The sequence below is a fragment of the Neurospora hispaniola genome (genome assembly GCF_033458365.1).
Source record: "Neurospora hispaniola strain FGSC 10403 chromosome Unknown B0T23scaffold_7, whole genome shotgun sequence".
Classification (NCBI taxonomy): Eukaryota; Fungi; Ascomycota; class Sordariomycetes; order Sordariales; family Sordariaceae; genus Neurospora; species Neurospora hispaniola.
The window spans coordinates 886,867-911,828 of NW_026944412.1; the positions used below are offsets into that span (position 1 = coordinate 886,867).

Sequence of the window (24,962 nt, forward strand, 5' to 3'; positions counted from 1 at the left end):
TAATGAGCAATGCCGCAGAATGAGTGAACAAGAAGGGAGTGTACGAGATGACGGATACATACACCACTTATGAATACACTGGCTCAATAGAGTTCTGGAATCATCCACGTGGAAAACTTCAAGGATGTCACTGGAGGCTCAAGGTCAACCCTTGATGAGGCGAGCCAGGGACGATCGACAGTGCGCATCTCGTAACCAAAGGAGCGGGCTCCACGAACCTATCAAAAGTATCGGACTTTTCTCCGGACGTGTGTACACTAGTGTACGTGGCTCCCCTTAGTTTATGTTGACCACTTTCAGACACCACTCCCATAAAGTCATTGTGGTCAGTTTTGCCAAGCATGTGAGACGACTGATTGATAGGTAGGCGTCGCTAATAAATTGAGTATTCACTTATCATCAGTTAGTGAACTCGGCATGTTATCGACAACTCGTTGTCGAGAGTAGTGTTGGTCGTCGAAGCAAAGATGGCTGAGAAATCAACAACCGAGATCGGCAATGTTAACAAGTGGGTTAGGCGGGGTAACATACTGTGAATCGGGCCTTCGAAGTGACGTATTAGAAATCTTTCTCCACGTCTTTGACGAAGCTTATAAAGTTGTCAACATCACTGCGGCGTCATTGAGGTTGGTTTTGGGATAAATAGCTGTTCATCTGTCTGGAAAAAGTTCAGAAAATCCTTCAACTCTTCACACGCCTTCATTACCTCGAAATTCCAGATTACAATACCAGCCAATTACTACGAAAAGAACACCAAAACACAACATCACCAAAATGTCTGCTCCCAAGGTCCTCGTCGTTCTCACCTCTCACGACAAGCTCGGTAACACTGGCAAGCCTACTGGCTGGTACTTGGTAAGTCTCCCTCCACCTCACTCCTCTCCTCCCATCTTCCCTTTCCCACCGCCGCCACCTCCAGTTCACAGAAGTAACTAACGCCACCTCCAGTCTGAATTCTCCCACCCCTACGACGTCCTCAACTCCGCCTCCGTCTCCCTGACCGTCGCCTCCCCCCGCGGCGGTCTCGCCCCTGTCGACCCCTCCTCCATCGAGGCCGCCAAGGACGACCGAGTCAGCCAGAACTTCATCAAGTCGGAAACCACCAAGCCCCTTTTCGAACAAACCCGCCCCCTCTCCGAGTTTGTCGGTAACCCCTCCGCCATCGCCCCCTATTCAGCCATCTTCTTCCCTGGTGGCCACGGCCCCATGTACGACTTGGCCACCTCCTCCGAATCTCAGCAACTCATTCGCGAGTTTTGGGATGCGGGCAAGACAGTGGCTGCTGTGTGCCACGGTCCGGCGGCGCTGGTGAATGTGAAGCTCAGCGACGGTAGCCACTTGCTGAAGGGTAGGAAGGTGACGGGTTTCACGAATGACGAGGAGGATCAGGTTGGACTGACCAAGGTGATGCCTTTCCTGTTGGAGGACAAGTTGAAGGAGGCGGTCGGGACCGAGGGAGCGTTTGAGAAGGCAGAACAGCCGTGGGCCGAAAAGGTGGTTGTTGATGCGGGCGGAAGGTTGATCACGGGCCAGAACCCTGCTTCTGCTAAGGGAGTTGGTGAGGCTATTGTGAAGTTCATTAAGGCCCAGAACTAATTTTGGACTTTTGGGAGAGTAATGGTATGATCTGTTTTAGCAGCTGGGATGCTTGGTTGGATACGACTAGTTACGAACACTTCTGAATGGAATTGAGTCAACTTTGTGGCTATATCTTGAATGGAATATAAATACATGACTACAAACAGAGCTGTGGTATCTTTCAACGCTGGGTTGATAATTGCAGACTAAAGAAGGTTGAACAACTAAACGCCGGGCTATGCGTAGACTTTCAATGTCAAAAAACAACCGTATACGCCATCATTTCCCTTTCATGACATGCTTGGATGCCGCAATTCTGCTTGAAACCCTTTTCCCTGCCACATAACCCATAGTCAAGCGTTTTCTGGCCAAAATCCTAGCCAAACCGGCACAAAAGCACCCAATGCTAACCGGGTGTATAGCCTATAACGCCAATTCTTTTCTCTGCGCCTCTTTTCACTGCACCTGATACTCCACACAAACGAACATACCTCTATCTTAGGAAGCAGAAACGGGCTCCATCCCATCCTTAGTGGTAACCACCGCCTTACTGCCGCCCACAACATCCCGCAATCTGCCTTGCATCTTCTCAGCCTCAACCCCCTCAACACCCCCAAGGGTGAGCACAATCTTTTCTGCCCACGGAAACTCCGTCCACTCAAGGAACTTGACCCTCAACTCCCATAGCATTTCATACAGCAAGTCAATGATAGGAAACAGCGAGTTGGTCGGGTTAAGCTCGCCCGGTCCGAACGCCGAACCCTTCATGCAGTCGTAGCATTTTCCGCCAAACTGCTGAATCATGGCGTCCGCGAAGCGGTACCTGCCGCGACGCTCATGCTCAATGGCTTTGAGGATGTCAACAACGGAGTGGATGGAGAGGCCGATGGTCATTTTAGTTCCTTGACCGTGGAAGGTGGATTCGATGCCGTTGGTTGTGGTGGGTTGGGTTTGGGCTTGGAATTGTGCCTCTAGGTTGGATCCGCCGGTTATGGTTGTGGTTTCCTTGGGAATATGCAAACCCAAGCCTTTGACGACCTGTATCAAACCGGCCATGCGCTTTTCCATACACAGCCTGCTGCGACAGCCGCCGTTGCGTTGGCCGTTCTTGATACGACCATGCCAGTTCTTGCACGTATTTTCAGCTACGTCCGTTAGATACTGGCAGGCTTTGGTTCTGGTGTTGACGATGGCATCTGTATCATAACGTTGTTAGTCAACGCTCTTCATCAACATCGATCGAACACCACAAAGGCAAAGAACTCACCAATAGTCTCCTCCCCAACCAACAACCTATTCAATACCCCTCCCCCACTAGCACCACCACCCGGCTTCTTCAACACGAACCGTCCTCCCGCATCTTTATCCACGCTACACAGATACGCCAACCTCGCCACCAACGTCCTCCACTCCACGATCCACGTAAACTTCCTACACGCCTCCAACGCCTTCTCCCATTTATTCTTCTTCAGATCCACCCCCTTCATATCACGCTCCTCAAATAGATCCTCTCCCATGGCGTGGTTCCCATTCAGATTCTGTTTGTGTCCGCCGCCGCTGGCTTGACCAGCCATGGTGACAGGCACCGGGACAGGCAAAGTAACCTGCTTGATAAACAACCCCATGCACCGTCTCAGCCAGCGCACGTACTCCTTGTCTAAACCCAGCGCCGGCTGCAGGTTGGATAAGCGCCAGATGGTGTCGACGTCGCAGGCTGTTTTGCCCTGTGTGGCAGGGTCTTCGAGGAGGCGGAGTAAACGGCCAAAAGCCTGCATGTGCGAGTCGGCGGTTTCGCCGGGGGCGTTGGCGAGCTCGGTCGGGGTGCCGCCCGGGACGGTGAGCGCTTCGTTGAAGTTGATGTACACGATATTGGGGAAGGGGGAGGTGGTGAGGGTGGTTGGGTGGTGCAGGTGTTTAAGCGTGCTGCGGCGCACGCGGAAGTGGTGGAGAGTGTGCATGCCAAAGACGCAGTAGAGGTCGGTGTCGGCTTGGGGGGAGATGATTGTGGGAGTTACTGGCTTTGCCAGCCTTTCGGTGTTCACATTGGGGAGTGAGGGTACTGGTGCTGGCTGAGTTGAGGGATTAGGGGAAGGCCCGGTTGGGGTTTGAGTGGTATGCGGAGTTGGAATCTGGGCGGCAGCCTGAGTTTGATGTTGGACAGCATGCTGAGCTAGGATCGGAACGCCATTCTGGGCCTGTTGCTGAGCCTGTCGTTGAGGGGCATGCTGAGCTTGCTGTTGAGTTTGATGTTGAAGAGCATGCTGAGTTAGAACCGGAACACCATTCTGGGTTTGCTGTTGAGCTTGTTGTGAAAACTGTTGCTGGGTGTGTTGCTGCTGAGTCTGTTGTTTCGCAGCCTGTTGTTGAACTTGCTTCTGGGCCTTTTGCTGGGCCTGTGGCTTAGCTGGCTGCTGAACAGCATGTTGATATAAACGTTGAATAGCAGGCTGAGCAGATACACGATTTTGCGCAGCAGCCTGAGCTTGATGTTGAACAGGCGCCTGAGCCTGACGCTGAACATCATACTGATCAATATGCTGAGCTGGCTGTTGAGCGACTTGTTGAGCGGCTGGTTGAGCTGGCCTCTGAACAGCTTGCTGAGCCTGTTGGTGAACTGCTTGTTGAGTTAACTGCTGACCGACAGACTGGGGCGCCATATAGGTGGAAGGTTTAAGCGGAGGTTGAGCAGGAGGCTGAGTCTGTCCTTGAGTGAAAGACTGGGGAGGAGGCCGAGTGGGAGCTGGAGAAGGAGACGGAGTAAAGGCCGCACTAGGAGTCCTCTGGACTGAAGCTCCAACGATATCCTGTTTGGAAGGTTGAACCGGATGTTGAGGAGAAACTCGAGCAGGAGTAGGAGTCGGAGTGGGTGCCGGGGTAGGATCTAGTGCCGGAGTACGAGCTGGACCTGGAGGAAAAGCTTGAGTTGAAGCTTGGGCGGTACCTGGAGCTTGTCGCGGAAACACAGATGGGACTTTCGCAACGGTAGGGATACTCGGAACAGGAACAGGCGAGACTTTGTTAGATATAGCGGAGACTGGTTTTGGAATACCCGTAGCCGGAGTTTGATTTATCACTTGAACTGGTGGTGTAGACCTCAAGATTGGGATCGGTGCAGAATTAGCCGCCGCAACAAATTCCGACGGGACCTGAATGGGCGACGGGGGAGCCATGTTGAAGATCGGCGCCTGGGAAGAAAGCTGGGCCACTTGCTTATGGGGGGCGTAAGAGACAGATGTGGCCGATCCTGTTGTCTGTCTGAAGCTCTGTGTAGGCTGGCATGTTTCTATAGCCATAATGGCCTGTTCAACAGCAGGCATAGTTGCGCTTGTCGGAAGCCCACTAGATGGGGTTGGAGTGGCTGTTTCTGAAGCTGATAGTATAGACGGCGTACCTGGAGAAGCTTCATGATAGTTTGTGGACAAGAGGGCTGGGGTAATTGTTGGTGTAGACGTCGCTGTCGGCATAAAAGCCATCGGTGCAACGGGAGCAGTGGCCTCCGAACCGATAGGTGCGGTAGTTTCTGTCTTCTTTTTTTGCGTCCTCTGACGTTTCTTCGGAGGCTCTTTAGGAGCTGTAGGGTCAGATGTTCCCTCGACCTTTGGCTTGCGTGGAGCATAATTCCTCTTGCGCTTCGCAGGCTGGGCGGGGTTTGCTTCTTGGGATTTGTCAGGTAGAGGTATCTGGCTCGTGGCACTTTTTGAGGTCCTCTTTTTCGCAGTCTCCGCAGCGACTTGGCTGTTCATAGACTCCGCAGCACGGGAGAGCGCATCCGCTGATAAAGAGATGGTCGGAGGTTGAGCAGCCTGTGACTGCACTGAAGGCATGCTGTTAGGACGGAAAGAAGAGTTGTTGTTGTTGTTGTTGTTGTTGTTGTTGTTATTGTTGTTGTTGTTGTTGTTGTTGTTGTTGTTGTGAAAGCTGCCAATGTTGTAGTGGCTGGCAGCGCCAGGTATAGTTGAGAAATCGAACGACGACGGAACTTGGCCTAGGTACTGATTCATCGTTCCATTGACAGGCTGTTGGTAAAGCGCATATTGTGGCATGGGCGCGGCGGCGTAGTCCAAGTAATCATTGAACGATAGTTGAGGTTGTTGAGCGGCCTGCTGCGCCCCCGGGTTGACCATGTTGTTGTGCAAGTTGGCTTGGGTCGCTGCCATGGACTGATCAACGGACGGCTGTGGGCGACTTTGAAAACAAACAGACGGCGACTGTGGGTTGAAGGCTGATCCTTGAGCAGGCGCCATACCGTTCCCATTTCCCATGACTCTCATATTAGGATTGTTCTGGGCTGCTATACCACCTGAATGGTGAGAAGGGTGATTGGGAAGAGAGGTCGAGCTCTGGATTTGCCCCAAGTTGTTAGGAAAAGACTGAGACTGGATGGGCTGCGCGGTCGGTCGCAGAGGGGTATTGGACTGGCCCGCCGTCAAGGCAGGGTCAATGGGCTCCATTTGAAAGGCGAAAACGCTCTGAACGTATTCTGATTGTGACGGATCAGGGCCAGGCTGATTGTGATTTGCGTCGCTCATGTTGCAGTAGAAGCCACCGATGTCCGGCAGCTTGAATGCGGGGACGTGTTGTGGGTGGTGTAGTTGAAGAGGGGATTTGTCGATGGCTACACGTCGAGTGTGGGGAGTAAATACCAAGATGGACCAGGCGGGAGGTGGTGAAGGGGTTAAGAGCAGGAGGTCGCCCAGTGCAAGGCGGGGAGTAAATTCTCTCTTACAATAAATCCGCATCGTGCTCGGTTCAACAAGTGAATGGTTGATGCCCGCGTCGGTACAGGTTTTGGTGCCGCGGAGGGTCGAAGTTCCTGTTGCCGGAACCCTAAGCCAACATCGCGCCAGCTTGTTTCAAGCTTCCCACAATGGACATTACAGGATATAAAAAACCATCTTACATCTTATGACAGATTCAGATATCATATTCCTTGACCACACATCTTTGACACATGAACGAGCCGGCCATATCATCATTCACTGAAGCCCAGTCTTGACATAACATCAGCGTTGCGGCTTGTACTGTCAACATCAGAAGCTTGATGACAATAGATCGAACAATAGGTGGGGATCATGAGCACAGATGCGTAAAAAGGCACTGAACTGCCACGCGGTTTCCTGTTTAGCAACGTCTGGCGCCTAGAGTGAAAACATTTCTCTCGCAAAGTTGAAACTTTGAGTGAGACGCAATCACCAACTATGAAGTCACGCCATAGTCTTGGGTACTATTAAGTTCCGTTTAGCAGAATGACTCCGATTCCATATCGATCTGGCAGATACATAACCGAAAAATTGCGAGTGTCATCAAGCCTTCCTGTAGCGGTAGACGCGCCTTCGTTGACTGGGTCCATGCCTACATGGGCTTCCGCTTGAGCAATCTGCCTCTGGAATCCTCGACTGTTAAGAGAACCTGAATCCTCATTTTGCCGTGTCATATATACTTTATACCGCCTGCCAGTCCAACCCCCATAGTCAAGGAACAGTTCATGAGATAGGACAACGGGAATGAGGATAAATAGTGAACCGACAATGTTTGGTGTTTCGGACCGGTGACAAGATGTACTGTCGCAAGGACTTATCTCCGGCAAGTATCATGATAGTCGTGGTTAGGTGGCTTCAATTGATGTTCACTGCAGGTCGGTTCATCTCGACTTACTCTTTCCGTATGTCGTCGTTGTCGCTGGGATGCACGTGATACATACTGTAGTGTACCTGGTAAGAGCGGAAAGTCTCCCGTCAGCTGGGGACACCTGACCCACCACTCCCGTCTTGTTTCCACCCGACCCAACCAACTTCCCCGGACAATAAGTGGGTCCAGACTTGCACTCGTGCACAGACCAACTTATCCACGCAGCAGGGAACCGGGGGGGTATATAAACCACCGAGACCGCCGCTCTGGTTTGGCTTTTCTTTTCCTCTTCTTTTCTTCTTTAGCTCTCTTTGCCTTACGGCTTAGATCAAGTGTAGTATCTGTTCTTTTCAGTTTAATCTCTGAAACTGCCCTTACGGGGGCAGAATCGTGATTACACCTATTTTTGCAATTTGGTCGGCGACCCTCTGGGCTTGCTCATGGTCGCTGTCCACCGTGTCCCTGGCATTACACTGCTTCCAGGCGATGCGAACTGCACGACGTACATGTTTCTGTCTTCAAGTCGTTTTCATTGCAATTCTGGGCTGCGCGCTTGGGATGCGAGGAAGAACACGTTTGTTTATGGTCACCCTTCGACGTTGAGATTTACTACTTTGTGTTTGCTAACTTTCAAGACCTTTGTGCGACCATCATGAGCTGCCTAAAAGGTGTCAGCAACAATACTAAGGCTGTCAAATTGTGGTGTTGTGGAAATTTGTGCCTGAGGTGAACAGTACAATAGAGACAGCTGCCCCATCGTTTTCTTTTCTGGTTTCTGGTGCTCCCGAGCAACACAAGCGAAAAGTGGCTCTAGGATGGCCAGTGATCCGTGAAGGCCAGAGACTCCTGATGAGCTATGTCGGAGTTTGTTACTGTGACTGTAGCTATATGAACATGGCCTGACTTGATGAAGCATCAATCTCGGGGTTGTCAGGAATGTGATCAGCGAGGTCCCATCGGCGGCCATTGAGTAGTACAAGGCAAGAGAGTTCATGCTCCTCGAGATGTTCTTTATGGCCGAGGATTTTCGCTGGTTCCAGTTGACACACGGTGCCCCACGAGGTGTTGGACATTTGGCTGTCGAGGTTATAAAACCCTCTGGAAGAAATCTGGAAAGATCTGTGGTAAGCGTTCGGTCGATCCAAACGTTGAGCGGGCGGGATGATATGGAGGAGGTGGAATAAGGAAGCGAGGATTTAACGGGCAGTGGACAAGGAAGATGCGGATAATATTGCTCCACTTGTATCACTAACACGAAATTCATAGTTTCTCAAACTCGTGGTAGAGTTGATGAAAAAGTCCAAGTGAAATAAGGGTTTGCTTGTTTCCCAATGTTCCATATAGACTTTCCCATAGCACAATTGCTGATCATGATTCTTGCGCACACTTCATCCTCTTGTAACCTAATGACTTGGTTCGATGATGTTCTACTGTAGTTATTCAAGATCCCGCTTGACGCGTCGCCATCGCGGGGTGGCATTCAAGCGCAGCAAAAGTTAGAGAGCTTGCAGCCCCCGCTCGCCTCTTGCACCCCCAACACACAGCGGACGAACTGCTCTTAACTCCGTAGCTCGTCCATTGCATCACCACTGCTTGGTAACCATTCAACGCTTAACATTCGGTTCCCAAACTGTGCACAATCCACGACGTGACACATCTTCCTGCATATGCGACATACTGTATCCTATGTTTTTTACAATCCCTCGAATGTGAAGATCGTACTTCTCGAGCCTCTGTCGCCCGCCGCATAATACACCATGGCCTACGTCGCCCCGATCCACCGGCCGAGCAGCGTGCGGCACGCTCTGCGTATCAACCTTTTGTCGCCCGAGGAGGAGAGCTTGATTATCGCGTATGGACTTCTACATCCCGTCCCTCTCCGTTCCACAAATTGCGCCTACTGTATCATGTTGACTGACTGAAGTGTATTAGGAAAACAAATCGCATCGAAATATGGAAGCTCGCCGACGGTCATCTGTCCATGATCCATTCCAAGGTTATCAACGGGACCATCACGATTCTCCAGAAGCTCCAGCCTAAAGACCACCCGACCGACCTCCTCTTCGTTGGCACCGATCAGTTCGAATACTTTACGGCAGAATGGGATCGCGAAACCCAACAGCTAAAAACCCTGAACCGATTTAGCGATCCGGGCGAGCGCCACATGCGCGATTCCCAAAGTCAAAACAAATGCATCGTCGATCCCAGCGGAAGGTTCATGGCCATGCACCTATGGGAAGGTGTCTTGTCGGTTTGGCGGCTGGGTAACCGGAAGAACACAGCGACGACACTTGACATATTGGTACAAGTGCGCCTGTCCGAGCTCTTCATCAAGGGCAGCACCTTCCTGTACACCGAGACCGGCATTCCCAAGGTTGCCTTCCTGTACCGGAATCAAGCCAACTCCAACGAAACCAAGCTGGCGACGTACCGTCTCACGTCGGACGACCGGCACACAGAAATTTCCAAGTTTGATCCCACGAGAGACCGAGAGATCGACGCCGATGTGGAAGATCCCGGTGCGGGCATACTGATTCCGGTCAAAAAGGTTGAAGAGGAGGTCAAGAGGCACCATTTCCGTAATACGGAGCAAGCGAAGCCCCATGTCGGTGGTCTAATAGTTGTTGGCGAAACGCGGTTGCTGTACATTGACGAAGTGACCAAAACGCAGGTCGAGTCCGCCCTCAGGGAACCCTCGATATTTGTCGCTTGGGCAGAGTACGATCCTACTCACTACTTCTTATCGGATGACTACGGAAACTTACATTTGCTCACCATCTTGACGGAGGGCGCAGTGGTTACTGGAATGGATGTCTCCAACATTGGAAAGACAGCCCGCGCACACGTTTTGACGTACTTGGGCGACGACATGTTGTTTATTGGTTCGCACTACGGCAATTCACAGCTTTATCGGCTCAACCTTCTAAGCGAGGATCTCAGCGAGATCCTGCAACTGGTCCAGGTGCTAGAGAACATCGGTCCTATTACGGATTTCACCGTGATGGACATGGGCAATCGGGAAAATGACAGCCAGCTGGGCAACGAGTACTCTTCTGGCCAAGCCCGTATTGTCACAGCAAGTGGTGTCTTCAAGGACGGAACCTTGCGAAGTGTGCGAAGCGGTGTTGGTTTACAGGACATTGCAATCCTGGGTGAACTGCAGCACACTCGGGCGCTCTTCTCCCTCCAATCTTACAACTCTCCACGCGTGGATACGCTGGTCGCGTCCTTCTTGACTGATACCCGAATATTCAAGTTCGACCCTCACGGAGAGATCGAGGAAGTTGACAATTACTACGGGATGGACCTACAGCATCAAACACTACTGGCGACGAACCTCGACAATGGGCAACTGCTTCAGGTGACGACGGCCGCGGCTACTCTTCTTGACGCCGAAAGCGGAGTCACGATAGCATCGTGGGCTCCTGAAGGCGACAGGCAGATCATCAACGCTTCAGCTAACAAACACTGGCTGCTCTTGTCTGTGCAAGGCACTACCCTGGTCTCCATCAACATTGATAACGACTTGACGGTTGTGCAAGAGAAGGACATCAGTGAACAGGATCAGATAGCCTGCATCCACGTGGCGCCTCAGCTATCGGATGTGGGCGTGGTAGGGTTTTGGACGTCCGGAACGGTGTCCATTATCGATATGAGCACCCTGGAACCGATACACGGCGAATCACTCCGCCGTAGCGCAGACGATGCTTCCATACCGCGTGATCTCGTCTTGGCCAAGGTGCTTCCCAATGCGCCTGGAATGACCTTGTTCATCGCTATGGAGGATGGAAATGTAGTCACGTTCAACATTGGCGAAGACCTGACCTTTTCTGGACGGAAGAGTGTCATCCTTGGTACCAGGGAGGCGCGCTTCCATTTACTGCCACAGCAGGATGGAATTTACAGCATCTTTGCGACGACTGAGCACCCTAGTCTTATCTACGGCTCAGAAGGGCGGATTATCTACTCGGCTGTGACGGCTGAGGACGCTACCTGTGTCTGTCCCTTTGACTCTGAGGCTTTCCCAGGGGCTGTCATTTTGTCTACCGAGAACGAGATCAGGATTTCCGAGATTGACACAGCCAGACAGACGCACGTGCGATCTTTGGAATTGGGAGAGATGGTGCGTAGAATCGCCTACTCGCCTAGTGAAAAGGGTTTTGGACTTGGATGTATCAGGAGAGAGGTGGTCAATGGCGAGGAGATCATTCACAGCTCTTTTAAGTTGGTTGATGAGATCTTATTTGCGAGAGTCGGCAAGGAGTTCATGCTCGGAACATCGTCGTATTCCGAACTAGTGGAGGACGTCATCCGAGCAGAGCTGCCTGACTCTTATGGAAATCTTGTGGAGAGGTTTATCGTCGGTACAAGCTTCCTGGAGGATCCTGACCGTGGCGCTGGTACGGACAAGCGCGGTAGGATCTTGGTGTTCGGGATCGACAGCAACCGGGATCCGTACTTGGTCCTCAAGCACGAGCTGAAAGGCGGCTGTCGCGCTCTGGCGGTCATGGGCAGCAAAATCGTGGCTGCACTCCACAAGACAGTGGTTATCAGCCAGTACGAGGAAATGTCAAGCACTGAGGCCCATCTCGTCAAGCTCGCGTCTTATCGGTGCACAACTTATCCGGTCGACATCGCGGTGCATGGCAACATGATTGCTGTTGCTGATATGATGAAGTCGGCAACACTGGTCGAGTACGTCCCGGCCAAAACCGGAGGGGAGAAGTCTGAAGCCCCCAAGTTGGTAGAGTGCGCGAGACACAGGCATTCTGCGTGGGCAACGGCCGTGGCTCACGTTGAGGGCGAGTCTTGGCTTGAAGCTGATGCCAATGGCAATCTGATTGTGCTTCAACGCAATGCTGAGGGTGTGACAGTGGAGGACCAGCGGCAACTGAGGATAACGAGCGAGCTCAACATGGGAGAACAGGTGAACAAAATACGCCCAATCAAGGTCGAGACTAGCCCGAACGCCATCATCATTCCTCGAGCGTTCTTGGCCACGGTAAGTTGCCTGTTTTTCAGATTGATCATCGCATAAGGTCAAGGCTAACAATTGACTTTTTGAAACAGGCGGAAGGCGGTATCTACATGTTTGGCACGATTGCGCGCGAACAAGACCTCTTGCTTCGGTTCCAGGATAAACTGGCGGCGGTGATCAAGACAGTTGGCGAACTCGATTTCAACTCCTACAGGGCATTCCGTAACGCGGAGAGGGGGCCCGAGGCAGATGGAACGACTGGACCGGTCAGGTTCCTGGATGGCGAGTTGCTGGAGAGGTTTTTGGATGTGGATGAGAAGACGCAGAAGGAGATCTGCGAAGGTCTTGGGCCGAGTGTTGAGCAGATGCGCAATATGGTAGAGGAGCTACGGAGAATGCACTGAGCCAACGGTTAGATACTTGACGTGTATAATTGGATGTCTACAAGTCATCGCTTTGGCTGCTGAAGTTTTTGGCAGTTGCAAGTGTTGTCAATAAGTGCTTCGCTCAAAACATGCCTGCATAAGGTGAGAGAAGATGAGTCTGTGAATAGCCTCAGATGAACGAATGGAAATGCATCAAAATGCGATCAATTGACATCACTGTCTTGGCACCCTTGGCTCGCCGAGTCGCTGACAGTCCAAGTTGTCCGGGCGCTGCGGTGACGCGCTGAGGTGAGCCCCACCACCACCAACAGCCCGGACGAACCAGGCGACGGAAGAAACCGGAGAGTGGACGAACAGGCAGCCACAGCCAATCAGGGCCGGCGCATTAAGTAGCTCTCTAGCTGCTGGGCGGACGCTGTGGTTGGTTAGTGCCTCAGGCCACAAGCCAGCCAGTAGCTATGGCGGTTTCCCATGCCGGGAAAGGTGGGAACCAAGCTCGGCCCAGAAAAACCTCAGTCCGTGATTTTGGCCTCGTCGTCTCGACCGCATTACGCAGCCGTCAATTCCGTCTCCGGAACACCGCCCACGTCCACCGTCTCCCGCGACTCCGAAAGAGCAGAACCTCGCTCGTTCTCCCCGCTCTCGCAACCCCCTTCTCTCCGCTCCGACCTCTGTCCACGCGAGTAATCCTACCGACACAATGGCGCCCGTCTCGATCGTTTCCCGCGCCGCCATGCGCGCCGCTGCCGCCCCCGCCCGGGCCGTTCGCGCTCTCACCACCTCGACTGCCCTCCAGGGTTCCTCGTCCTCCACCTTCGAGAGCCCCTTCAAGGGCGAGAGCAAGGCCGCCAAGGTCCCCGACTTCGGCAAATACATGAGCAAGGCGCCCCCCAGCACCAACATGCTCTTCTCCTACTTCATGGTCGGCACCATGGGCGCCATCACCGCCGCCGGCGCCAAGTCCACCATCCAGGGTGAGTCTTGACTTGATGGGATCTGAGGAGGAAGCTTCACACATTCCTCGAGGTTGGGGAAAACAAAGAGGTGGCATATGACAGATGGGTTCGGGTCAATGGGATCCGACAAGGGGGTTCTGTTATGGTGGGGCGAGCTATCTACGGTTCCGTCTCATTGATCATCAACATGCGACCACTATGACAACTTTCGATATCGAGGCGGATATGGTTGGACCTTGGGGCGATGTTGAAGCATGGATGCATGGGGGGATGCCATCTTGCACATACACCCACGAACATCCCCAAGAACTAAAGACAGCTGACGAGGCGACCGTGTTATACAGAGTTCCTCAAGAACATGTCGGCTTCCGCTGATGTCTTGGCCATGGCCAAGGTTGAGGTTGACCTCAACGCCATCCCCGAGGGCAAGAACGTAAGGATCCCTACGAAACCGGATTAGCAAAGGCTTGGGCTGAGCCGAGCTGGGCACATCGATTCCCGACGACGATCAAACCATGATGGAATGCTGACCCCGGTCTTTTCCAACCTTTACAGGTCATCATCAAGTGGCGTGGCAAGCCCGTCTTCATCCGTCACCGTACCCCTGCGGAGATCGAAGAGGCCAACAAGGTCAACGTTGCCACCCTCCGTGACCCCGAGACCGACGCCGACCGTGTCAAGAAGCCCGAGTGGCTCGTCATGCTTGGTATGCTCCTCCATGTCCCTCTTTGCGATCCGAACAAGCCGAAGGACAGCATTTTTGGATGCTCGGATCCTGGATACACGACGATGTGGGGAGACTGACATTTGGTGTGTGAACAAAACAGGCGTCTGCACCCACTTGGGTTGCGTTCCCATCGGCGAGGCCGGTGACTACGGTGGCTGGTTCTGCCCTTGCCACGGTTCTCACTACGATATCTCTGGCCGTATCAGGAAAGGACCTGCCCCTCTGAACCTCGAGATCCCTCTCTACGAGTTCCCTGAGGAGGGCAAGCTTGTCATTGGTTAAGCGAGCAAAAAGACAAAACTTTCCGATCGAACAAACAAGACAAAGTCTTTAACCAAACCTACTAGGGAATCCTCTCGATATTCCCTTGTCCACTTTTTTTTTCCTTGCTGCCCGAGAGACGATGACAAGGAGAATTGTATTAGTACGGGGGTAATGCGACAAATGGCTTGAGTGGAAGCATGTCATAGACCATAAAACGGGATTTTTGTTTTCCGTGGTTCTTGACGCGGTTTCGTACGACTATCCTATAGACAGAAGACACACATACGCATACACAACAGCAAATCAGGTGTCACGGCCGATCATATGCGCTCGAGAGGCGGAAACTCCCAAATACTCAGAACTGCGGTCTTCACCTACGCACCCCTACATACCTGATATTGGTGCTGAGCTTGGAGCTAGGTTGCTGCTGAGTGTTGTGCCCTTGCGTTTTCCTATAGACCAGCTTTGTAGAAAATTCTATTGTGTGAGGGCTCACTGGAGCATGGTACCGTGAGAAGATCTTCCCCGACCCATGGCAGCCGGCTGTGGTTAAGAGCTTTGTGAGGAAACCATAGGTCAGCTGATGAACCTCCCAATGCTAACGCATCTAATCATTTAACACGGCATTGGCATATACAATGGCCTTTTATGCGGGTGTGGGACAGACAGGCTACATGTCGAATTACTGAGAATTACAGATGTTGACAACTTAATCCCAGCTTGACCAAGCTTGCGAATCAAGCCCAGTCGGTATACCCGCCCGTGCTACTCTGGTAGCTGAGTTAAGGAAACGCCCGCGAACCGGTAGCTTACCCTGGTTGTTTCATTGACGTCTGAGGAATTCTCCGAACGTAATTATATCTGAAGCCCGCCTTAACATCTCTTGCGCTACTCAAGCCGACACACCGTTAGTGCACTACCTTCCACCATAGCCCCTTGCCAATGCTGGCCGGGTGGGTTGCGGTCTCATTGCAGGGGCCAGGTTGTACCCCCATGCCCCCCCTTGCTCTGAGTCTTTTTCCCCCACAAACAAAACAACCTCATCTTCTGAACTTCGCCTTTCCGGGCGCGTCTTGACACGGCTTTCTCACTTCTTCACCAACTTCTTCAACCCCTCACCCTTGCGGCTCAAAGGGGCTGCTCCTAGGGTCATGTAACAAGCGAAGTTCCATCGTTCGTCTGATCTGACTTGCCGACTACCCGAGGCACCATGGCGGCCACGATTCACCCACCACGACTGGACAAAATTGTTCTCGAACACAAATCATGGCAGGCGCCACGGTCATTGACAGCGACCGAGATCGAGGCATGCCGATGTCACCGAAAGCGAGAAGTGAGGGGTGGGTGAACGTCGCAGTCAATCAAGCGCTTATGGAGTCTCATCTTATATGAACGGATCACCAAGTCGAATGTTTACTTTCCCACTTGGGCTGGGAGGCTTTGACTGCTGTCACTGAGCTGCCTGCCTTCGACATTGCCCTCTGTTACGATCATGTCCGGACCCGTGCCACATTCGAGATCGTCTACATAGGGCAGAGGGGAGACCATGGACTTATATCAGTGAACATAGGTGCATGCTCAAAGTACGGCGGCACATCGTTCAAAATATCGGCTTTCGAGCATATCTCAAGTGAGGATGTTTCAAACAACATCCCGATGATACCGAGCACCATCACATGTTTACTCGCACCGGCTTTACGGGAGGCATTCCGTAGCGAAGCGGCCATCACTCCTTTTCCACCTTCCATCATCAGTTTCCCCAGCGGTGAATCTTCCATCCTTCATCTCGAACAGGTTACATCCTCGTATTTCCCCTATCTCGACGATATGTCGTTGGTGACAAGGGGCCCAGGCGAAAGCCGCCCGGTACTACGGTACTAGAGGGGCAACTTATACATACGCCTGCCCGCTTCGCTTGTACCTCAGATATGTGAGTTTGGTTGGCTCGCTACACGGAACAAACAATGGAGTCGAGGCCTTGCCGGCCGGCCAGCGGATCGATCCCCCCTGTCGAACATCCTCGGGCCCAATGAACCGAATTCCTTTTTGGGCCATGTCGCTCCGGCTTGGAGCGGAGCCAACGCCCTGGCTTCACGACTTTCATGACAGCGGTTCAGGATGAGGGTATTATTCAGTACTACTACATATGCAATGATGAAAGGGCTCGTCCGGAGGGTCGGTATGTACAAGGCCTGTGGCAGACTGGTGGGAGATCACAAGGAACACATGGTGGATGCTCATCGACCGGGGGGGTGTTGGATCTTACGACCATGGTATATATAAACCATGATCGTTTTCTTCACGGAACGCGGACGAGAAGATAGCCTTGCTAACCAACTCCGCTCTTTCACCTTTGGTCTTGTTGACTCTTTCGTTCCTTAGATAGGGGTTCTGCGAACTTTGCACTCGTTGTTAACATTCTATACACTCTTTTTTATTTTTTCGGGGCTCCCCTTTGACAGGTTAGCCCATCTCTTTGCATATACAACAAGCCGTCTAACAGCCACAAATCACTATCACCACCCGACAACAACAGACAAGATGAAGTACAACGCCAGCCTCCTGGCCCTGGCCGTCGCCACGGTCGCCTCCGCTCGCGAGCTTTCCTATCAGAGCTTTACCAAGCGCGACGTACCCCAAGAGCACTCGTACGATGCCATCCTGCGCGGCACCAACGCCGCCCTCAAGCTGAACAACCCGCTCAACATCCAGGACGCTGTTTTCGGCCTGCTCGACAACGCCGCCGCCGCCAAGGGTGCCGGCCAGGTCACCAACCTGGACTGCCTGCAGCAGATCGTGGCCGACCAGGCCTTTACCAATGCTAAGGCCGCCGGTGACCTCGACGGCCAGGTCAATGCTGTGCTGTTCCGCGCCCTCGAGCGCGAGACGAGCCAAGTCGGCCTTGCTAGCGCCATTTGCGACGAGACGGCGAAGAACCCGGAGATTGCGGTCGTTCATCAGCATCAGGATCCGGCCAGTGCGGAGGGCCAAGCGAAGAACAAGGACATTGAGTTGGTGGTTGCCAAGGTTCTGAAGGGATTGGGCGCGGATCCGTTGTTGGCGCTTGACAGTGCTACTTCCCTTCCTGGAAATGTATGTCTTTTTTTTCTTCTCACTGTCCTCTTTCACGTATATGCGTTAGAAAAGTCCTGGTTGCTAACGTGAACGGTGATACAGCTTCTTGATGCTACTGCTTCGAACCTTCTGTCTCCTGCTATTACCAAGGAGGAAATCCTGGCTGCCTTTGATGTAGATGAGGATGGCCTTCTTCGCCGAGCTGGTGAGTACAGTCAACGATCAAGTCAATGTCTGATGGGCTTCGTTCTTGAGTGCTAATTCTTATATAAAGAAGATGATACCTGCGAGGATGACGGTACTGCCGACGACACCGGCAGTGATGCTGGGGATGACGACACTTGCGAGGACGATGGTACTCCTGATAACACCGGCGACGATGCTGGGGATGACGACACCTGCGAGGACGATGGTACTCCCGATGACGCCGGCGATGATGCCGGCGACGACGATACCTGCGAGGACGACGGTACCGACGATGATAACACTGGCGCCCCCGTAAGTCCTAAAGCTACGACCGGCAACGCTACCGGCAATAACAACACTGGCGGCGCCGTAAGTCCTACCGCTGCGACCGGCAATGGTACCGGTAATACCAACACTAGCGGTGCCGTGAATCCTACCGCTACGACCGGTAACGATACCGGCGATGACGACACCTGCGAGGACGACGGTACTCCCGATGATGCTGGCGACGATGCCGGCGATGACGACACCTGCGAGGACGATGGTGCTGCCGATGATGCCGGTGATGATGCCGGCGATGACGACACCTGCGAGGACGATGGTGCTGCCGATGATGCCGGCGATGACGCCGGTGATGAGGATACCTGCGAGGACGACGGTACCGATGATGATAACACTGGCGGCAACAACAAGACTGGAGGCAACACCAAGACTCAAGCCACCAACACCGGCAGCGATAACAACAGCACCGACGGAGCCACCAACGTCCAATCCTTCAAGGGCACCCTCGGCGGCGCCGCGCCCGCCGTGCTTTACACCCCCGGCTCCGACCGTCCCTACTCCGTCAACGGCGACAGCTTCCCCCAAGCCTCCGTCGCACTCGCCCGCTCGTGCGACATCCAGAACAACGCCTGCTTCAACGCCGCCAACACCGGTAAGGTCACCGGCGGTATTGCCCAGTGCGTGCAGCAGAATAGCGAGTGCAAGGCCGCCGCCACCAAGACTACTGTCCGCCGCGAGGCCAGCAAGCTCGGCCGCAGGCATGGTGGATTGGACTTTGGCAGCTGTGGCACCCCCCAGATCCAGTTCGCCAAGGGCCTGGATGGTCGCGAGGAGGAGAGCTTCCAGCCTGTTAACGGACAGGATTTCAACCACGAGAGTGCCTTGAACATCCAGGTCATTAGCGAGTTTGTTTGCCAGAAGCTGCAGGATGATTGCAATGCGAGCGCCGAGGCGGTGGCTGCTTGCAAGCAGGCGAGCAGCGCTGCCAGCACTGCTGAGGGCCAGCAGGCTGCGTTCCTGTTCAATGCCGCTCTTGGTATCTAAAGTATCTGGATAGCTTTCTTCTGAAAAATATCAAGGAGGGGAAGGAGGGGATTTGTTGAGATGTGTTTGTTCGTAGGCAGTTCTTCTATTCTTGTATGCACTTTTTAAATTAAACTTAAGTTGGGCGGTAAACTGAAAGGCTTAATCATGGAAGTGATTGTAAAATGTCTTTTGATGGCCTGACTGTGACTGGCGAGTCGAGAAACGTTGTGAAATCCGCGTCTTGACGAGATTATAATGGCGAACCCGATTGACATTTGTTGATGTTTTGGATAGGATATGATGGACGAACAAGACCAAGAAAACAGACAACAAGCTCTGCCCGCCAAAGCTTGGAGTCGAACTCAATACAAGCCAGATCGCAGACCTACGAAAACACCCACGCATTTTCTGGACCCAGCTGGACACTATCACGTAAGCTACTGGACCGTGTTGGAAGATAGCTACTTTGGTGCTTATATGGTCCCAGTAATGGAGGGCCCTGCCGCTGTAAAACTATTGTTGGGCCTCGTGACGGTATTCACGATATGCTATCAAGATTCGGTAAGACGCACAAAGTACGGACGGGATTTGTCTCTTGTACTTAAACGTAAAGGTAGATATTTCATCATGCATCACATCATCCCATTTGTTTATCCTTAATCTCCCTGAAATCCAATACAGCAATATCATAATCCGGATTCTTCCTAATCTTCACCCTCAACACCATCCCCTCCCCAATTTCAAACTCCCATTCCCTCCTTCTTCTCCTCCTTCCACTCCCTGGTGGTGGTGGAACACCCACACCTGTTCCTGTTCCTGTTCCTGTTCCTGTTCCTGTTCCTGTTCCTGTTCCTGTTCCTATTCCCCCCATCATCCACCCCTTTTCCCCCAAAACTTTGACCAAGTCCTTCTCCGTCCTCGCCCACAAGACCCCCGTTCCAATCTCATCATCATTCCTCACGACCCCAACTTCAATCCACTGCTGATCATCCCCTCCTTTGCCACTTTTCACCACCCAAAAAACCAACAAGAAACCCAACTGCGGATCCAGACCGTGCCGAAACGCCAACGCCCGCGGCACCCCGGCCTTTTGCAAGCTGAAACAGGGCTGCTGCGAGAAATCGGCGCGATCGGTGACTTCGCTCCATCGGTCGAGGTACCAGCAGCCGGACCCGTCGGCGGCTTGGGCGGGGATGGTGTGGGATAGAGACCAGGGGAGGAGGACTTCAGGGTTGTTATTGTTGGTGTTGGTGTTGGTTTTGGTGGTTGTTGAGGAAAAGTTGGGATGGATGGAGGTGGAACTGGAGGGAGAGGGAGAGGGAAAGGAGAAGTAGGAGGGGAATGAGGAGGGGATGAGGTTGGGGGTGGAGGCGAGGGAGATGGAGAAGGTTTGGACGGCTGTTGTGGGAGGGTGTGGTGAAAATGATGATGATGGTGCTGGAGGAAGAAGGGAAGGGGGGATGCGGACTAGACAGCGTGCCCATTTTGGGACAGGAGGGCGGAGAAGGATTTCGGTGCCTATTAGGGAGAGGTGTAGTGTGAGGTGTTGCTTGTCACGCAAGTGTCCGTGTTGGCTGGACTCTGGAGATGGCTCCGGGGGTGTGAAGAAGCGCTGAAGGTCCGATGGAGGCACGAGGAACCGCGAAGGAAAGTGTACGCGCTTAAAGTGGCCGGCTGAGTCGGTGCAGAAGGTGATTCCCACTGTGTATCGCTCGTCGGGTGTGGAAGTCGGTGAGAGGACGGTGCAGCCGAACAGAGGGACGAGCATGATGTCTTTGACTTTGTGCTTGAGGAAGGAGTAGTTGAAGGAGCGGAATCGGCTGTCGTGGAGATAGGCTGATTCGAACTCATTGATGCGGCGGGGAAAGTATATCAGATCCGCAGTGGTACCCTCGAACGGGACGGGAGTGGGGGGGTTGACGTGAACGATGGAGTCCTCCAGAGAGCCGAAGACGTCCCAGTAGGATCTGTAGACAATATGATCGTCGGTATGTCGGGCGTTGAAGTCTGATATCGGAACGTGCATCTTTAAAAGAGACGACCCGATGATCTCGTGGTAGAAGTTGTTGGACTGATGAGTACCATCAGGGCTGTAGGGATCTCCCATAACTCCATCAGCAACCCTCCAAGAGATACCCCCACAGCTCTCAAACATACTCGGCGACTGGGCCAATACTCCTTCAATAACCGCATACGAGTCCGAGCTAGCCCAAGCCAGTATGCTAGGATCGTAACACTGCCTCATGATTTCCAACTGGAGCCTCTTGAAGGCCTTCTGTCCTTCTCCATACAGCAGCGGCAAATTGACATCAAACAGTCCCATCAAGCAATACGCCTCATCCTCAATCCTGGTAGTCCGTCGTGTGGCCGCCCATGACATTCGCTGAGCGACACTGAAGTCACCCAGCTTCCTCTCCATCCGCAGCAGCCCGGCGTCAATGCCTGTGATAGCGGCAATGTCATCACTGAGTGACTCGCGCGTGCCAAACTCCCGCCACAAGCGATCGCAGAAAACCACGTCAGACGGAGCTATGAGTTCTTGAAGTGTCCAGCCACGCGTAAACCACTTGCTTCCATAAAGGAGCTCTTTAATCTCCTCCGTGATGGACATCGTATCGCCGTTACTGCCGTCTGACATTGAATGGTCCAGAGAGGGTGATTGGTGGTGTGGTATGACTTCTGGAACACTGATGTCGTTGAGGAAGGCGTAGCAAACCTCGGCATCATGGTACCACTTGAACATGGAGTTGATGGCTTCAGAGAGCTCCGCACTGGAAGACTTGTCAATGCAGCAAGTGTCTATCCAGACGTAACGATAGCCTTCGGTGCGAGCTTTGGCGCAGCATCCTAGGATCTTGGAGAAGCCCTTTTTGGCAGTGACGGGCTTGTGCTGCGCCGTTCCATTGTTCGCAAAGTCAAACTGCTCGCTCGTTCCAGTGTGGTTTCTTGATGACGATGCTGTGCTATAGCCGCTATCGACGAACGTTGAAGTTGTTCTCGGTGTTTTTGCTAGGTCTTGCATGTCCTGGAAGGACACTTCCTCCTGGCCCCAGGTGTGGGAGAGAATGGCGTAGGCGCATTTCGGGCCATCGTCAAACAACTCAAGCTGAAGTGTCTCAACATCGAGAAGCCGCATTGTTTTGGTGGCTGATCTGCTGTAATACCCTCATCCAGGCACAACGTCTGTCGAGTGTGGTTTCACAACGGACAAAAAAGGAGCAAGTGAACGGCATAAAACACCGGCAAAACTTGTAACACTGCGGATAACTGGGTACGAGATCTCATTCTGATACGTCCCGAATAGAAGAAGAAAGCCGGAAAAAGAAGGTGTTATGAAAGGGTGAGATACGCAGCCAACCGAGTGAAATGATCGCTTTAGATCGAAATGAGAAAGGCGTGATGCGGAGTGCATACAACTCGTCTAGCTGGCAGCTTCAGTGGGTTCGCAAAGCAGAGGTTTAACCAAGGACCAATCAGATGGCTCAGAGCTTACCTTTGCCTTTGTCTATGGCGTTGGTCGTATGTATCAGGTAATGCCGTAGCAGCGATCAGAACAACGTTTGTATACACATGCCTCGTCAGGGATCAACGGCGCAGGTTATCTACTGTTACCGACCACAAGGGGGTTTCAGACTCTTGTCACCTACCCGCTCTGTGTAGTTGAGTTCTTGAGAGCCGAATAAGGCTAGGAGAATCACAGAAGGTTGACAAGTCAACTGCGTCTCGGCTTCACTTCGGTTCAAAGCGGAAATGTTGCAGCAAAGGTGAACTTCCGCTTGAACGGCGTTTGCATGTCTGAGTCTAGATGTGGTGATCAGTCTAAATCCAAAATTTCCTTCTCACCTTTTGATCCCGCTGTATCCGCCGGTTTCATGTCCAAAATCCGGCACACTGCCGTTACCACATTTCCGAATTCAATCAGAACATCTCCCACAGAGGCGGCGGTATCAGCATCTGCCTTACAGGTGCAGCCCGCCTCTTAGGACCGTTGCCAACCTGCTTCAGGCCGATATACACCACCCTCCTCGCTGGATTTCCAACGGTGACCGACTTGGAGTCCAGTCCGTAGTAGTCTGAGATGGAATGCGTGAGCCAACGCCTGGTGGTCCTTTTGTTAGTACACTGTTCCTGACAGCAACCGGAAACCAGGTATCAGATAAACATACTTGAAGGAAGCTCCGCTTTCGTCGTCTCCAAGAGTATCAAGCACCATCCTCGTATCGGGCAGCAGTTGGATACCCTTATCTGTGCCCTTCTCCGATGATGCATTCTTGATTGGCGGTTTGCCCCCAGCAGCGGCAGCGGCAGCGGCAGCCGTCTTTCGGCCCGTGAAGAGAATCTCTTCCTCATCCGACCCGAGCTCATCGCTCTGGTATCCACTTTCCCGAGCCTTTTGCTGCTTTTGCTGCTGCTGCTGCTCCCTCTTGGCCGCCGCATTCTGTCCGCGTTGCTGCTGAACAAGAAACTCCCTCACCGGCTCTTCCAGCACACGCAGCCAGGCCTTGACGGCAGGCGTCTTCTTGGCCGTAGCACGCAAATCCTTCGGGACCTTTCCTACGTCTGCGCGCGTCTTGGCGACAGACGACGAGACCACCAAGGAAACAGCAGTGGTGACCCCACCCAACTGATGGCTGGTGGCCGTAACGGTCTTCTTGCGATGCACGGCGAAAGCGGCCTTGCGCTCCTCGACGCGCTCACGAAGCCCCTTGTCCCAGTACTGCGCGAGGTGGTACGGCATGTTATCGTGGATGGGATACGTCGGCCCGACCTGCCAGTCTGAAGGCAGCGGCGGCTGTACGTTGGGAACTCCAACAAGACGGTCTGTGAAAGAGAATAATCCAAAAATCGGTCCCCACCGCAGCAGGGCAGGGAACCGAATGATTGACTTTGATTAGCTTGTTCCCGAACTCCAAGCGTGCAACACGGATTGTAACGAACGGGAACTGGAAGAGGACTTGGACAGCCCTGGCACTGGCCCAACGAATCACAAGGGGGAGTATTTACCATTCTCCCAACGCCGTCGCTGCCTGCTACCTTCCTTGCCCTTCAGCAAAGCCTCGCGCCTCTTCATGCTGTCCCGGCGCGAAGGAGGCCGACGCGGCGGCGCGACATTTGCGGCATACGTATCATCGCCATCGTCGAAGACTACATTGCGCAGCTTCAAGGCGGGATCGGTCGGGCCTGCTGCCGCTGCCGCTTCCCCCTGAGCAGCGCCGTCCAGGGGGATCAACAATGGATTGCCAGCACCGCGCGCATTGTTGGCGATCCGCAAGGATTCCAGGGCAGCGACAGTCCAGGCTTCAATATCAACGGCGGCAGTCGAGACATTGGAGATGGTCGACTGGTTCACGGGGAGCGGAATTGGCTGTGACGCAATGATGTCTGCTGGTTGCTGGGGCTGCGGATGGTGCAAGGCCTCGTCATAGTCATCATCGCTGTCATGACCAACAGGTCCGGCGAGCTTTGTGATAGCCATCGGGATCGAAGTTGGCAGTGGCCAGCTAACGAGTGGTTCTACCGCAGTGGTTGTCCGTCGTCGGTCGCCTCCGGCGCTCTATAAAATATTTTTAAACCCGGGAAGGTTGCCGAGGCGTTCGTATCGCCTCGCACCGTGTGAAGTGGTTGACGATCGGAGAAGATTGGTAGGAGGCTGCGGGGGCCCGGGAGACTTTTAGTGGGCGCCACCCGTTGACGGCGAAAAGTGGAGACGTACGTCCGGGCTGCCGTGGCTGCTCTGCTCAAGCTTATCAGAGGGTCCAAAGCACTGACATGTGTCAGCACGTACCGTGTAGGGTGTGATTCGCAAAGACCGAATGTTGATAAATGAAGAGGATGTTAGGGATAAATCAACAAGGCGGGTTGATATTGTGGTCAGC

At 53.2% G+C, this 24,962-nt stretch overlaps 8 protein-coding genes across 8 annotated transcripts; 4 read left to right on the forward strand and 4 right to left on the reverse strand.

Moving 5' to 3' along the window:
• Positions 1-306: 306 nt before the first annotated feature.
• B0T23DRAFT_210022 (class I glutamine amidotransferase-like protein) lies at positions 307-1,836 on the forward strand. Its single transcript, XM_062833537.1, has 2 exons — positions 307-855; positions 949-1,836. The coding sequence occupies exons 1-2, from the start codon at positions 775-777 to the stop codon at positions 1,594-1,596; spliced, it is 729 nt and encodes a 242-aa protein (XP_062689724.1). The 5' UTR covers positions 307-774; the 3' UTR covers positions 1,597-1,836.
• On the reverse strand, positions 1,736-6,140 carry B0T23DRAFT_343556 (uncharacterized protein). Its single transcript, XM_062835924.1, has 2 exons — positions 2,846-6,140; positions 1,736-2,774 (listed from the first exon to the last, which is right to left on the reverse strand). The coding sequence occupies exons 1-2, from the start codon at positions 6,105-6,107 to the stop codon at positions 2,077-2,079; spliced, it is 3,960 nt and encodes a 1,319-aa protein (XP_062689725.1). The 5' UTR covers positions 6,108-6,140; the 3' UTR covers positions 1,736-2,076.
• A 1,386-nt stretch (positions 6,141-7,526) lies between these two features.
• B0T23DRAFT_386253 (uncharacterized protein) lies at positions 7,527-8,599 on the reverse strand. The gene has a single exon (XM_062837601.1). It carries the CDS (start codon positions 8,468-8,470, stop codon positions 7,868-7,870), a length of 603 nt encoding a protein of 200 aa, XP_062689726.1. The 5' UTR covers positions 8,471-8,599; the 3' UTR covers positions 7,527-7,867.
• Positions 8,600-8,757: 158 nt separating this feature from the next.
• On the forward strand, positions 8,758-12,769 carry B0T23DRAFT_343557 (mono-functional DNA-alkylating methyl methanesulfonate N-term-domain-containing protein). Its single transcript, XM_062835925.1, has 3 exons — positions 8,758-9,058; positions 9,139-12,208; positions 12,277-12,769. Exons 1-3 carry the CDS (start codon positions 8,964-8,966, stop codon positions 12,586-12,588), a joined length of 3,477 nt encoding a protein of 1,158 aa, XP_062689727.1. The 5' UTR covers positions 8,758-8,963; the 3' UTR covers positions 12,589-12,769.
• Positions 12,770-13,013: 244 nt separating this feature from the next.
• On the forward strand, positions 13,014-14,535 carry B0T23DRAFT_446450 (ubiquinol-cytochrome c reductase iron-sulfur subunit, mitochondrial; the record flags this gene model as incomplete). Its single annotated transcript, XM_062840964.1, has 4 exons — positions 13,014-13,544; positions 13,871-13,959; positions 14,082-14,232; positions 14,354-14,535. Exons 1-4 carry the CDS (start codon positions 13,271-13,273, stop codon positions 14,533-14,535), a joined length of 696 nt encoding a protein of 231 aa, XP_062689728.1. The 5' UTR covers positions 13,014-13,270.
• Positions 14,536-16,950: 2,415 nt separating this feature from the next.
• Positions 16,951-19,255, forward strand: B0T23DRAFT_210089 (uncharacterized protein). Its single transcript, XM_062833539.1, has 3 exons — positions 16,951-17,610; positions 17,695-17,797; positions 17,867-19,255. Exons 1-3 carry the CDS (start codon positions 17,059-17,061, stop codon positions 19,102-19,104), a joined length of 1,893 nt encoding a protein of 630 aa, XP_062689729.1. The 5' UTR covers positions 16,951-17,058; the 3' UTR covers positions 19,105-19,255.
• A 332-nt stretch (positions 19,256-19,587) lies between these two features.
• On the reverse strand, positions 19,588-22,643 carry B0T23DRAFT_446454 (heterokaryon incompatibility protein-domain-containing protein). Its single transcript, XM_062840965.1, has one exon. It carries the CDS (start codon positions 22,220-22,222, stop codon positions 19,724-19,726), a length of 2,499 nt encoding a protein of 832 aa, XP_062689730.1. The 5' UTR covers positions 22,223-22,643; the 3' UTR covers positions 19,588-19,723.
• On the reverse strand, positions 22,614-24,659 carry B0T23DRAFT_210119 (R3H-associated N-terminal domain-containing protein). Its single transcript, XM_062833540.1, has 3 exons — positions 24,091-24,659; positions 23,253-23,907; positions 22,614-23,185 (listed from the first exon to the last, which is right to left on the reverse strand). Exons 1-3 carry the CDS (start codon positions 24,560-24,562, stop codon positions 23,005-23,007), a joined length of 1,308 nt encoding a protein of 435 aa, XP_062689731.1. The 5' UTR covers positions 24,563-24,659; the 3' UTR covers positions 22,614-23,004.
• Positions 24,660-24,962: the final 303 nt, after the last annotated feature.